The sequence below is a fragment of the Ostrinia furnacalis genome, unplaced genomic scaffold (genome assembly GCF_004193835.3).
Source record: "Ostrinia furnacalis isolate ACB-3 unplaced genomic scaffold, ASM419383v2 OfSCF7585, whole genome shotgun sequence".
Taxonomy (NCBI): domain Eukaryota; kingdom Metazoa; phylum Arthropoda; class Insecta; order Lepidoptera; family Crambidae; genus Ostrinia; species Ostrinia furnacalis.
Window position 1 is genome coordinate 200,758 of NW_021137824.1, and position 14,524 is coordinate 215,281.

The window sequence follows — 14,524 nt, forward strand, 5'->3', positions numbered from 1 at the left end:
TCCATACAAAAAATCACCAGTTATGGTTACAACCAGAACGAAACACCAAATTCTTGAGAATCTGTTTTAAAAACTATATGGCCATAATAGGTAATTATGACCTTTGCTAGTGAATCAAAAGTTGAGTTGAGCTTAAGCTGAAAATTCACGAGGCCAAAGCAAAAATCTTTAAAAATTACGATTGTGTTAAGTGATTGAATCTAAAATACTTAGGTCATTGCATCTTTTCATTATGAGTCACTACGAGTACTTGTTATCACATAATTTGTACGTACCATTAGATATCTAATTTTAATAAATGATAGCAGTAGTCATGATTATTTTCTCTTCCGATCACTAACAATAATTATCATCATCCATCAAGTACCGATTTTAATTTATGAATTATTTTACCTCCATTGTTAACACGAAACTTCTTTAAATTTGTATTATTAGTTTACCTTACTTAATTCCCATTACATGTGTGTATTTGTATTTGTAGTAGAGCAATTTGTATTTTGTTAGTAACTGATAGCCCGTCCGTAATAATGCACGTGTATACTTTTTGATAAAACTACGTTAAAAATGGGAACGCCGTTTCTAAGAAAAATTTTTTTGTGTCTTTCGTACGCGACTTTGTTATATTTCGTGTTTCTTTTAATAAGAGATTTAAACAATTTATCAAAAACGAACAAAAATGGTGAAGTGAAAGTGCTCACTCAAAGTGGAAACCTAATATTATTGAATGAACCAAAATACGTCACAGGTATGAAATACATTCTTCAATGGACATCGCCTCGAAATGTACCTTTGGCCTACATGGGCAAAGGTCAAGAAGGATTCACGAGCAGGGACTGCCCTTACCAAAATTGCTATGTTACGGGTGAAAAAAAGTATTTCAACGATATAACAAACTTCGATGTGGTTATTTTCTCTGGACCTGAAGTATTAACTCACCCAGAAATGCTCTTACCATCCAAAAGAGCTCAGCATCAAAAATATGTATTTGCCTCAATAGAATCATCTGATTATTACCCAGCTTGTACAAACAAATATGATGGATACTTCAACTGGACGTGGACGTTTAGACTTGACTCTGAAGTGCGATGGGGCTACTTAGATGTAAGGGACTCAAAGGACAACCTTATTGGCCCTAATAAAGTAATGCACTGGCTGAAATTGGAAGAAATGGATCCCGTGAGTGAAGAGTTCAAGCATAAATTGAAAACTAAGAAAAAAGCAGCTGCGTGGTTTGTTTCTAATTGCAGGGACAAAGCAGAACGGATGAAAGTCGCTATGGAACTTAAAAATGAACTCGAAACGTATGGTCTTGAACTTGACATATACGGCAAGTGTGGAACACTGGAATGTTCTACATTAAATCATGAAGAATGCTTGAAAATGGTCGAAGAAACATACTACTTCTATTTGTCGTTTGAGAACTCGTTTAGCGAGGATTATGTGACTGAAAAATTGCTTCAACCTCTACGACATAACGTTGTGCCTATTGTTTATGGGGCAGCTAATTACACGAGGTAGGCACGGGCTTAAATTACCAACTACATAATATTATAACAAACGTCAATAGTCTGTCCAACTCCATACAAAAAATCACCAGTTATGGTTACAACCAGAACGAAACACCAAATTCTTGAGAATCTGTTTTAAAAACTATATGGCCATAATAGGTAATTATGACCTTTGCTAGTGAATCAAAAGTTGAGTTGAGCTTAAGCTGAAAATTCACGAGGCCAAAGCAAAAATCTTTAAAAATTACGATTGTGTTAAGTGATTGAATCTAAAATACTTAGGTCATTGCATCTTTTCATTATGAGTCACTACGAGTACTTGTTATCACATAATTTGTACGTACCATTAGATATCTAATTTTAATAAATGATAGCAGTAGTCATGATTATTTTCTCTTCCGATCACTAACAATAATTATCATCATCCATCAAGTACCGATTTTAATTTATGAATTATTTTACCTCCATTGTTAACACGAAACTTCTTTAAATTTGTATTATTAGTTTACCTTACTTAATTCCCATTACATGTGTGTATTTGTATTTGTAGTAGAGCAATTTGTATTTTGTTAGTAACTGATAGCCCGTCCGTAATAATGCACGTGTATACTTTTTGATAAAACTACGTTAAAAATGGGAACGCCGTTTCTAAGAAAAATTTTTTTGTGTCTTTCGTACGCGACTTTGTTATATTTCGTGTTTCTTTTAATAAGAGATTTAAACAATTTATCAAAAACGAACAAAAATGGTGAAGTGAAAGTGCTCACTCAAAGTGGAAACCTAATATTATTGAATGAACCAAAATACGTCACAGGTATGAAATACATTCTTCAATGGACATCGCCTCGAAATGTACCTTTGGCCTACATGGGCAAAGGTCAAGAAGGATTCACGAGCAGGGACTGCCCTTACCAAAATTGCTATGTTACGGGTGAAAAAAAGTATTTCAACGATATAACAAACTTCGATGTGGTTATTTTCTCTGGACCTGAAGTATTAACTCACCCAGAAATGCTCTTACCATCCAAAAGAGCTCAGCATCAAAAATATGTATTTGCCTCAATAGAATCATCTGATTATTACCCAGCTTGTACAAACAAATATGATGGATACTTCAACTGGACGTGGACGTTTAGACTTGACTCTGAAGTGCGATGGGGCTACTTAGATGTAAGGGACTCAAAGGACAACCTTATTGGCCCTAATAAAGTAATGCACTGGCTGAAATTGAAAGAAATGGATCCTGTGAGTAAAGAGTTCAAGCAGAACTTGAAAACTAAGAACAAAGCGGCTGCGTGGTTTGTTTCTAATTGCAGGGACAAAGCAGGACGGATGAAAGTCGCTAAGGAACTTAAAGATGAACTCGAAACGTATGGTCTTGAACTTGATATATACGGCAAGTGTGGAACACTAGAATGTTCTACATCAAATCAAGAAGAATGCCTGAAAATGGTCGAAGACACATACTACTTTTATTTGTCGTTTGAGAACTCGTTTAGTGAGGATTATGTGACAGAAAAATTGCTTCAACCTCTACGACATAACGCTGTGCCTATTGTTTATGGGGCAGCTAATTACACGAGGTAGGCACATGCTTAAATTACCAACTACATAATATTATAACAAACGTTAAAAGTCTGTCCAACTTCATACAAAAACACCGGTTAATATGGCTATAATCAAAATGAAACACTAATTTCTGGAGAATTTGTTTAAAATAAAAAAATGGCTATAATAGGTAATTTTGACCTTTGCCAGTGAATCAAAAGTTGATTTGAGGTTAAACTGAAAATTCCCGAGGCAAAAGCAAAAAATCTTTAAAAAATACGATTGTGTTAAGTGATTGAATCTAAAATACTTAGGTCATTGCATCTTTTCATTATGAGTCACTACGAGTACTTGTTATCACATAATTTGTGCGTACCATTAGATATCTAATTTCAATAAATGATAGCAGTAGTCATGATTATTTTCTCTTCCGATCACTAACAATAATTATCATCATCCATCAAGTACCGATTTTAATTTATGAATTATTTTACCTCCATTCTTTATCAGCCAAATGACGTCCACTGCTGGACAAAGGCCTCCCCCAAGGTTTTCCACAATGAACGGTCCTGCGCTGCCCGCATCCAGGCTCTTCCCGCGACCTTTACCAGATCGTCGGTCCACCTAGTAGGAGGCCTGCCCACGCTACGTCTTCCAGCCCGTGGTCGCCACTCGAGAACTTTCCTGCCCTCCTTACCTCCATTGTTAACACGAAACTGCTTTAAATTTGTATTATTAGTTTACCTTACTTAATTTCCATTACATGTGTGTATTTGTATTTGTATTAGAGCAATTTGTATTTGAAGTTTGTTTTGGGCAGCCTTCGGGAGTGGACGTGCGCAACACGTGCGCTCCAGACGGTCCGACGACCCCAAAAGGCACTTACAAAGCCCTATGGCGTTTGTCGCCGATGCGGCGGTGAAACCCAAATGTTCTAACAGTTACACGAAATCATAGTCGCGATTAACTATTAACATAGTTAGCAGTGTAAAAATTAGTGGTTATAGATCAATTTTTTGAGTGAGAAAAACTGTACGTGAGAAAAAAGCATCGAGTGCACAGTGACTGGCACAGCGCCTAAGCTAAAAGCCTAGAAAACTAATCCGATGAAACCCGGTGAGATCGTTCCTTATCTTTCTTTCTTTAAAAATATTTGGTGGCAATTCTTCTTCTTGCCAAAAAACACCAAGACGAACGCATAATTATTATGATCTAGTATTTTCATTTTAAAATAATTATGTAACATAGATCATATAGGTAGTTTGTCAAATGAAAGACTCTTAACATTTGGTCCATCCATAAACTTTACTTTTTTATTAATAATTTTGATACATACAGATTCTACATTGCTCTAATGTCTACATAATTTATTTAGCCCAAGCCAGAAAAGAAAAAAACAATAATCAAGAAACATAAGAAACATTCGACCCAGGCAACAAAGACAACGAAGAAGACGACAAAAACCCAAAAATACAGTTATCGACAGAGTAATTAGTAAAAAACAAGAAAGTCAAGTGTTTCAGAGATTGTGGATAAATGGAACTAAAATTTAAACATCTACTATCCAAGAAATATAACAAAGTGAACTCAATTACGACAAAAAGAAATAAGAAATGAAGCATAAGAAATATCTGACCCGGAAGATGAAGCAAAGAAGAAGACGTCAACAACTCAGCAGTACCTACCTAACACAGACCTCAGGAGAAAAATGAAGCTAGTCTAGCAGCAGTACAAGAACCAAGACATCTCACCAAAGGCTAGACCGCCCATCTCATTGCATCAACGCTCAGTCCTACTAACGATATCAAGAAAAGAAGCATAAAATCGGAAAAACAATGAAGCTAGTCCAACATGCAAGAACCAAGAATAAACAAGCCACCTCTCTCACCAAAGGCTAGACCGCCCATCTCATCGCACCACGCGTTTAGTTCTTCCTTCCAACGACATTAAGAAAAGAAGTAGAAGAAATATTTAATCTGAAAGATACAGCGACGACAAAAACGTAGTACCACAAAAATCAAGAAAACAACTAAGCTAGTCTAGCAGCATTACAAGAACCAAGAACAACCAAAGCCATCTCATCAAAGGCCAGACTGCCCATCTCATCGCACCAACGCTCAGTCCTATCAACGATAACCCGTCTTTACCTATTTTCCTAGACCAGGCTCAGGATGCATATCTACTTGGTTGTGGTCGACCGGTTGCGGTTTAAAGACGCAGCGGCTAGTCGGCCGTCCTCTCCCATCCCAGAGCGTGTCTTTCCTTAAAATCGTGCCTCCTGGTATGCCGGTTTGACCGGAGCAGGCATCGTCCTGGCTGGGTGAGCACTATCGTATCGTATCGTATCGTATCGTAGTAGAGCAATTTGTATTTTGTTAGTAACTGATAGCCCGTCCTTAATAATGCACGTGTATACTTTTTGATAAAACCACTTTAAAAATGGGATCGCCGTTTCTAAGAAAAATATTTTTGTGTCTTTCGTACGCGACTTTGTTATATTTCGTGTTTCTTTTAATAAGAGATTTAAACAATTTATCAAAAACGAACAAAAATGGTGAAGTGAAAGTGCTCACTCAAAGTGGAGACCTAATATTATTGAATGAACCAAAATACGTCACAGGTATGAAATACATTCTTCAATGGACATCGCCTCGAAATGTACCTTTGGCCTACATGGGCAAAGGTCAAGAAGGATTCACGAGCAGGGACTGCCCTTACCAAAATTGCTATGTTACGGGTGACAAAAAGTATTTCAACGACATAACAAACTTCGATGTGGTTATTTTCTCTGGACCTGAAGTAGTAACTCACCGAGGAATCATCTTACCATCCAAAAGAGCTCCGCACCAAAAATATGTATTTGCGTCAATAGAATCATCTCATTATTACCCAGCTTGTACAAACAAATATGACGGATACTTCAACTGGACGTGGACGTTTAGACTTGACTCTGAAGTGCGATGGGGCTACTTAGATGTAAGGGACTCAAAGGACAACCTTATTGGCCCTAACAAAGTAATGCACTGGCTAAAATTGGAAGAAATGGATCCTGTGAGTGAAGAGTTCAAGCAGAAATTGAAAACTAAGAACAAAGCGGCTGCGTGGTTTGTTTCTAATTGCAGGGATAAAGCAGGAAGGATGAAAGTCGCTAAGGAACTTAAAGATGAACTCGAAACGTATGGTCTTGAACTTGATATATACGGCAAGTGTGGAACACTGAAATGTTCTGCATCAAATCAAGAAGAATGCTTGAAAATGGTCGAAGAAACATACTACTTTTATTTGTCGTTTGAGAACTCGTTTAGTGAGGATTATGTGACTGAAAAATTGCTTCAACCTCTACGACATAACGCTGTGCCTATTGTTTATGGGGCAGCTAATTACACGAGGTAGGTATGAGCTTAATTATCAACCTTTATACGACAATAATAAGGATAAATAAAATTCATTCTAACACGCAGCACCTGCGATAGTGATGAGTATTTTTAACCAATATATTTGCTTTGACATGCCTGTAGTATTTGATGTCAATTGTTAGTTTATTTAGATTTGCATAACAACTGTTTGCCTTGAAGGTTAGATTTCTTTTCATGAAATGGGCCAACTGAATTATCACTATGGTTATGGCTAGGATACTATCGACGCCAATAACTGAATTTAGAAAGACTTTAGAAAGTTTATGGTGTCTTTCTAATAATTGCTAAAATAAAATGGCAGTGAGCGGGAACATAGCTCCTAGAGCTGATAGCCGTAACGTGGGTAGCCCCCTAGTTTGACCGACGATCTGGTGAAGGTCGCTGGAAGAACCTGGATGCGGGCAGCGCAGGACCAGTCGTTATGGAAATTCTTGAGGGGTCTTTTGTCCAGCAGTCGAAGTCATTTGGCTGAAACGAACGAATGGTGTCTTTATAATACATAATTATAGATAATGATTCATCATGACACACACCTTTTGCATGATTAGCTCGATAATAATCCGGCATAGAAGATAAGGGGTGACTGAAAGATAAGATTGTGGTTCATTCAGGTGAATCAATATGATGGGCGGCGTGTAGTTACAGTTGTTGCATCTTAAACAGTTGTGATACGGGCGATTTTGCAGCAATGATTTGATGTGCTGTCATCCGTACGTTAACGAAAAAGTTACAAACTCACTCTAGACAAAATTTAATATTCATCGCGGTTGTTTGTTCGGTCTGACATTATGGCTCTAAAAAGAGAATCACCTCATTTGAAAAACAAATTACGAATTAAGGGGGGGTTAAAAATAGGCAATATTGTCTCACGTAATTAATGGACGCCCCCTAACACTGAAAAATAAGTCAACAAATTTTATTTTCACCGATTTCATTTTCAAGGTGAAAAGATTTAAGTGTAATAGCTGAAACATTATAAACATGTTTGATTTTTACAGCAACATTATATTTAATTGTTTAAAAGTACGTGACATTGGGTAAACATTGTGCACTAATTTCAAATAGGTACTACCTTTAAATAATTCGTAAACTCTGATTTTTAATTCGACGGAATTTTGACATTTCAGAAGTGTTGTCAACATTGAAACATTCCCATTATGAATGGAGAGCATTTTCACAAATTAAAAAATAATCCTTTCTTGAATTTAAGGTTTCACTTGATAAACTAAGGCTTAAAAATGTACTGATCATTTCAAAATGGTTATTTGAATTTTTATTATCATATTTTTGAAGTTACAAAAAAAATTGGGAAATTATTTTTCTATCACTGGACTCCCTGGCCAATAATCCATGGGTTACAAACCTTTTTTATGAAAATCCTTTTGTTAATAAAATCTTAGGTTCATAAAATAACCAATTTAACAAGATGCCAATTTTATAATCCAAGTTGATTATGACGACGATAATGTTGATTGATGATCAATACATATTTTCGTTAGTGATTTATGTTGTTTTACTGTGTTAAAAACACGTTTTTTTTCTATTTAAACTCTAAAATGTACATAATAATTAGGGTACATTGAATTGACACAACAAACAATAGTTCATTCTTGTAAGTTGTACTTGATGAAATTTCATTTCATATTATTTATTAATAATTCAAAGCAAAAATCTGAATTGTCAAAAAATGACAGCTGTCAGAATTCCGTCGAATTAAAAATCGGACTATAGGTTACTTAGGTACTTAGGAAGGATGATGAAGGTCACACCTGAATGCGGGCAGTACCGGATCAGTCGTTGTGGTAATTTATACAACATTGGACTTTATTTGGCTAAAAACAAACGAACCTATTAATACGGCTGCGATTTATTGAAAACTAGCTGACCCGGCGAACTTTGTTCCGCCTTAATGGCAATAAATAAGCAGACTTTTTTTTTATTTCGAACGGGATAAAAAGTATCCTATGTCCTTCTCCTGGCTCTAAACTAACTCCCTGACAATTTTCAGCTAAATCGGTTCTGCCGTTCTTGAGTTATAAGCGAAGTAACTAACACGACTTTCTTTTATATACTTATATAGATATAGATAACTAGTCATACTTAAAGATGCCTTTTAATTTTAACTTACAATCCGGTCGAGTTAACTGCGCACCTTGCGGCCGTGACGTCACATCGACGCTCTGAGGGTTGAGTGTGAGTTTACATCAAACGCGCTCACTAGTGAGCGCGTAAAAAAATGTCATTAAATGTATGACATTGTTCAGCAAACTTTCAAAAACTAAAATTTTCATACATTTTTTAAACGTTTGATGATAACTCACACTAAGCCTCTGGTAGTAACTAGGGCATGAATATCGGAATCTCGGAATCTCGTAATATCGGAATCTCGGACTGCGAGATCCGATATTTGAATTCCGATATTGAGCAATCCAATATCGTAATATCGGAATCAGATAAAAGTTTTAATTGAGATTTTAAACAAAGCGTTTAAACTCGCCACAACCTGCCACAAAGCCCAAAGTACATGATTGGCAAATACCAATGATTTTCTCATGTCTCTCACCATCACTTTTTGTTCCACAGCAAATATTTTACTATCTTTACTATTTATGGGTAATTTTAACTTGTTCTAAATCAATTTTAGCATTTGCCATAGGTACTTGGTCAACAAAGAACGACATCTCAACTCCCTTTCAAACATTAATTTTACTGGACTATGGACCGTCAGTTCTGCGTACTATGTGCTCTGCCCATTGCCACTTCAGCTTGCTAATCCGTCGGGCTATATCAGCGACTTTAGTTAGTTTACGGAGCTCCTCATTTCTGATTAGATCTCGTAAAGAAACACCAAGCTTATCCCTCTTCATAGCACGTTGTGTCCTATATTCAAATGCCACGTTTTCGAGCCGTATATCATCATTGGTAACACACACTAATTGAAGACTTCCGTCTTCGTATTCGACGATTTACCTCTTTCTCGAAATTGCATCTAACTACTTAGCTGATCGTTTGTCCGAGATAGATATACTTACTTGTCGACAATCTCGAGAATCGAGCTCCTAACCGAAACTGGGTAAGGCGCAACATGGACATTCGACATAAGCTTCGTTTTTTCCATATTCATCCGAAGGCCTACCTGTTGGGAAACTCGATTAAGGTCTTCGAGCATTGTAATAAGGTTTTCCAACGGTTCTGCCTTAGTACGCAAAACAGACGGACGATGAGGCAGCAAGGTTCTGAAGTGGAGGCCACGTACCGGAAAGCGCAGTGTAGGACTCATAACCACAAGGTGGACCGACGACCTCATAAAGGTAGCAGGAAGGCGCTGGATGCAGGCCGCCACCAACCGGCCATTGTGAAAATCAGCATCGGAGCCTGTGTTCAGCAGTGGACGTCCTATGGCTGACATGGTGATGATGATGGCTCGTGGTTTTGTGAGTTGTACATCGATAATCAAAAAGGAACAAATTACAAGCATATTCAAGTTTTTTACCACTCTCTACAATTTTTGTCACACGTGATTTGAATGACTCTAAAATTCGTTCCGCCAACATAAAACAGGGTACCTAATATAATGAAGGAGTAAAAGTTTGTTTGATAAATGTGATTTTACAAAAACACTTTAATTATTTGCTAGTCCATAATCCATATAGACCATTCATTATCAGGTGATCCGTCTGCTCGTTTGCCTCTTGTCACATAAAAAACCAAATGCAATGGATACCCATAACGTAAAAATGGTTTTAAAATACTTCAATTTTATGAAGTGCTATTTGTACCAAATTAAAGATTTTGATTAAAATCATTATTTAATTGTAAACAATCCAGAATTCTTACGAATATAACGAAATATTAATTTATAGCACATGAACTCAATTCCGATATTAATATCGGAATTCCGATATTGAGATCTAATATCGGAATCCAATATCGGAATTGAAAAGCTTCCGATATTACATGCCCTAGTAGTAACGCGACGGGGAGAGTGCGAGGGGGAGTCGCATTCCAGCCAAGTGCGCAGTTATGGTTGTAATTCGAATACTTTTATTGGAATATCTTTTGCTAATATACTCGTAATCGCTGTTCTTGTTGCCGTGTAAAAGCAAAGATTTTCATGAGGTGTACTGATAAAATTACAAGCCATGAATTTTTACTATACGTTACTAAAGCTTAATCATCGTTGGTTAGGTACTTGTGGACTACGTTATTGCACAATAATTATAATATCCTAATTATACCTATAATTACTGTTTTAATGCATGAACGTGACGAAAATGTGTAGTTTTATTTTACAATCGTTACCTCATATTTTTATTTTATTTTTGGCATAAATGGTATTATTAATATTTTTATGGCTGCATACAATTTGATGTTAATCTTTGTAAGTTTCTCATATTTTATTTTGTATCGTTTGGATGTATTAAATCTCAAACAAGATATTCACGCCTATTCGCGTTTCATTTCAGGGTAATTTAATTTAATGATATTTTTCAGGGTAGTAATAAGATTTTCCACGCTGCGTTTCTCTAGAACCTTGCTGCCCCATCGACTTGCTAATTGCTAATCCGTTAGACTATGTCAGCGAGTTCAGTTGGTTTACGGAACTCGTCATTTCTTATTCGATCTCGTAAAGAAATACCGAGCATAGCCCGGAAAACGTAGCGTGAGACGTCCACTCACAAGGTGGACAGACAACCTCATAAAGGTAGGAGGGAGGCGCTGGATGCAGGCCACTATCAACCGGGCTACATGGAAGTCATTGGAGGCCTATGTTCAGCAGTGGACGTCCTGTGGCTGAAATGATGATGATGATGATGATGAATAAGAATTTCGACTCTATATTTAATGAAAATTTTTATTTCTTTACAGATTCGCGCCAGATGGAGCCTATTTGAATGCTAAGGAGCTGGGTGTGACAGCTCTTGCAGCAAAAATGGCCGAAATCATCAGGAACCCGGAACAGTACACCAACTTCTTCAGGTGGAAGAACCACTACTCCTACCACCACAAACATGACAGACCTGAAACGGACGAGTACTGTAAAATGTGTGAAATATTGAACAATGAAGAGAAATTGAAAGAGACTACAATAATACAGAACTTTAGAGAGTGGTGGGACAGTCCAGACACGTGTTCTTTTAACAAATATTAGGGATTCTTGGCGATTATTTATTTTAAACTTTATTGCACACACTTTGATATTCAAAGTACGAAATCATACCTAAATCGGTGTCATTTTATTTTGATTGTTTTGACAATTTATAGTTTTCTTTACCTATTTATTTGTTGTTCAAATATATATTTCGCCTTCTACACTTGAGTCATAAAGTGATAGGTACCATAAAGGTTGATGTGTCTTGTTTTTTCACGTTTACCGACGAGTGTTTTGTTTTTGGTGAACAATTTAATCCGTACGCCCTTAGCATAAGATCTACCTACATTTATTTTATAAGTGAAACACCTTGTTTCTCATTTTAAGTGAAATACATGTACAATTTCTTTTGAGAAATACATTCTTAAACCTTAAAATTGTGTGCTGAAATATGTACCTACGTCATAAGCGTCATTTTATAAAACATCTGTGATTACACAATCGTACTTGTATGGAAAATCATTCTAAAAACACCTGTAAGTAAGCTGTAGGAGTGTAGGTATTCCATTGCAAATGTAATTAAAATGTTGCATATGAATATCTTTAATCACAACTATCGACAGCTAAATTTTAGATGGGATGACCAATCAGTTGATTATTGTATTTTCTATCTATACTTTATAGTAGGCTGAGTAGCACTACTTTATTTTAACCGTAACAATAAGGTAGTTTTTAGGGTTCCGTAGCCAAATGGCAAAAAACGGAACCCTTATAGATTCGTCATGTCTGTCTGTCTGTCCGTCCGTCTGTCCGTCCGTATATCACAGCCATTTTTTTCCGAAACCATAAGAGCTATACTGTTGAAACTTGGTAAGTAGATGTATTCTGTGAACCGCATTAAGATTTTGATGCAAAAATAAAATAATAATAATAAATATTGGGGGCTCCCCATACTTAGAACTGAAACTCAAAAATTTTTTTTTCTTCAAACACATACGTTAAGGGTATCTATGGATAGGTCTTCAAGCGCCTTCCTGCTACCTTTATGATGTCGTCGGTCCACCTTGTGAGTAGACGTACCACGCTGCGTTTTCCGATACGCGGCCTTCACTTCAGAACCTTGCTGCCCCACCCCACCAATTAAATTACAGTAATTTTGATTATTTATGCTTTCTTAGGCTGGGTTACATCATCTTACTTATTTTAACAAACGTTAAAAATCTATCAAACTCCATACAAAAGCACTGGTCATCGTTATAGTTACCGTTAAAGTTATGTGGTGCAACTCTACTTTCGTTATTATAACTACGAGTACTAATAAGTCTTATTAGATATCACATCTTAATTCGCTTAATTATATTGTGCCTTTTTTCCTTTTTTTTTTAAAGATTATTGACAGTTTCTTCGCTGAAAAATGTATCTTTTATTATCCGTCGTAATCACTCGTAATTACGCTGTAAACGTTCTGTTAAATGATAAGCAAATGTTAGCAATCGGCTTACCTTAGCAAATAATTATTTGAAATGATCTACATTCTCATACATACACGTGGTTCTTGAAGATTATATTATCTGACTTATCTAAGATCCAATTAAATGTCCACTCAACAACCCATCGTTGTGTGTGACCTAATTCTATATTATTTACTTATTTAGATGATTTATTTATATTTTTGACTTTTTGCGGATCTTTAATAAATATTACAACCCTTTAAAAACTACATATTTACTTTGAATTTAAATGTTTAAACCCTAAGGCTAAGTTAAACCAACTTACCTTAACCTTAGCTATAACAATAGCCAGTGTGTTTTGTATGAACTTTGACAGATTTTTGACGTTTGTTAAAGTTAAAGTAAAATGGTGCAACTCAGCCTAAATATTGCAGATAGCTAAAGCAGACACCCTGATGATATCCTGTACTTCCTTATGTCTGCCTGGTGATGGATACCCATAAAATAAAACCAAAAATAAACCCTAATAAATATGTATAGGTAACAAATAATATCTCTACTAGTTGATATCGCGCTCTACCAAGTAATATTTCAGATGCTGGAAGGATTTCTTACTCAACATAACTTCATGAATTTTCAGCGTCTGAAAATACCACGGATTGACTGGAAAATATTTAGGGAGCCCAAATTCCATTCGTATTCTGGAGTATTCCATTTTATTTCCGATGTGTATTCTCCGAACGAGTGTTCTCTTAACTCTTGTGAAAAATAAAACAAATTTGATCGCGAGCTCGTTAAAAGTGAACTTTGTGACGTCTTCCATTTGCAATGTTTCGAAATTGAGTTGGAGTACACAGAATCGGGGATTCCACATATTGTTTGCCTTTGTTATAAACGTAACTTGTAAGTACCTGCATAATTGAAAATTGAAATGAAAGCTACATTGTTTACTCTCAAACTTTTCTGAGAACGGTTTTTGGATCTTTGAGGTATACCTAATTGTAAAGTTTGATGAACTTTGATGATTCAAAATTTCATTTTATAATATGTCGCCTTTAAAATATTTCTTTGCGAGAAATAGTATATAGTATGTAGCCTATAAGCTTTTTCCCAGGTCTTATCTATATCTCTGCCAGAATCCAGCGCCTGAGCTCGTACTCACGGCAATTCGGTTCTGCGGGATCCAGTGATGCGGAATCCCGCAAAGCTGTAGGTACGAATTTGTAATTCGAATTTCTTCTTTCTTCTGTTCTGTAAAAAACAATTCCTGCAAAAAACGGGATGTCTCAGTGGAAACAAGTCCTAAGGCGTAAAAACATAACAGATCGTAACTTTCACATTCAAAATCGTTATCCTCATAGACGATTTTGTATGAACTATGAAGCAATGAAGTGTTTTTAATTTTATTCGTAATCGTAGGAACTGGTCGAATTTATAGACAACTATGCATTGTCGTACTGTCCGGTGTAATAAATGCCTTATTGCACAAAAATGTACCAATAGAGATTG

General features: G+C 36.1%; 2 protein-coding genes across 3 annotated transcripts; both read left to right on the plus strand.

The window, feature by feature from the left end:
* Nucleotides 1–519: 519 nt before the first annotated feature.
* Nucleotides 520–12,338, plus strand: LOC114365376 (alpha-(1,3)-fucosyltransferase C-like). 2 transcript variants are annotated; one of them, XM_028321931.1, is made up of 2 exons: nt 520–1,514; nt 11,342–12,338. In XM_028321931.1, exons 1-2 carry the CDS (start codon nt 565–567, stop codon nt 11,622–11,624), a joined length of 1,233 nt encoding a protein of 410 aa, XP_028177732.1. In that variant the 5' UTR covers nt 520–564; the 3' UTR covers nt 11,625–12,338. The 2 variants fall into 2 exon arrangements, with proteins under 2 accessions (XP_028177732.1, XP_028177731.1); XM_028321930.1 differs by lacking the exon at nt 520–1,514 and adding an exon at nt 5,431–6,445.
* Nucleotides 2,097–3,095, plus strand: LOC114365377 (alpha-(1,3)-fucosyltransferase C-like). The gene has a single exon (XM_028321932.1). It carries the CDS (start codon nt 2,142–2,144, stop codon nt 3,093–3,095), a length of 954 nt encoding a protein of 317 aa, XP_028177733.1. The 5' UTR covers nt 2,097–2,141.
* Nucleotides 12,339–14,524: the final 2,186 nt, after the last annotated feature.

What these genes read in the sequence shown, in the direction of transcription:
- LOC114365376 (XM_028321931.1), top strand. Translation starts at nt 565, where the DNA reads ATGGGAACGCCGTTTCTAAGAAAAATTTTTTTGTGTCTTTCGTACGCG. An exon ending in GGGGCAGCTAATTACACGAG is followed by an intron (nt 1,515 to 11,341) that starts GTAGGCACGGGC and finishes ATTTCTTTACAG; the next exon opens with ATTCGCGCCAGATGGAGCCT.
- LOC114365377 (XM_028321932.1), top strand. Translation starts at nt 2,142, where the DNA reads ATGGGAACGCCGTTTCTAAGAAAAATTTTTTTGTGTCTTTCGTACGCG.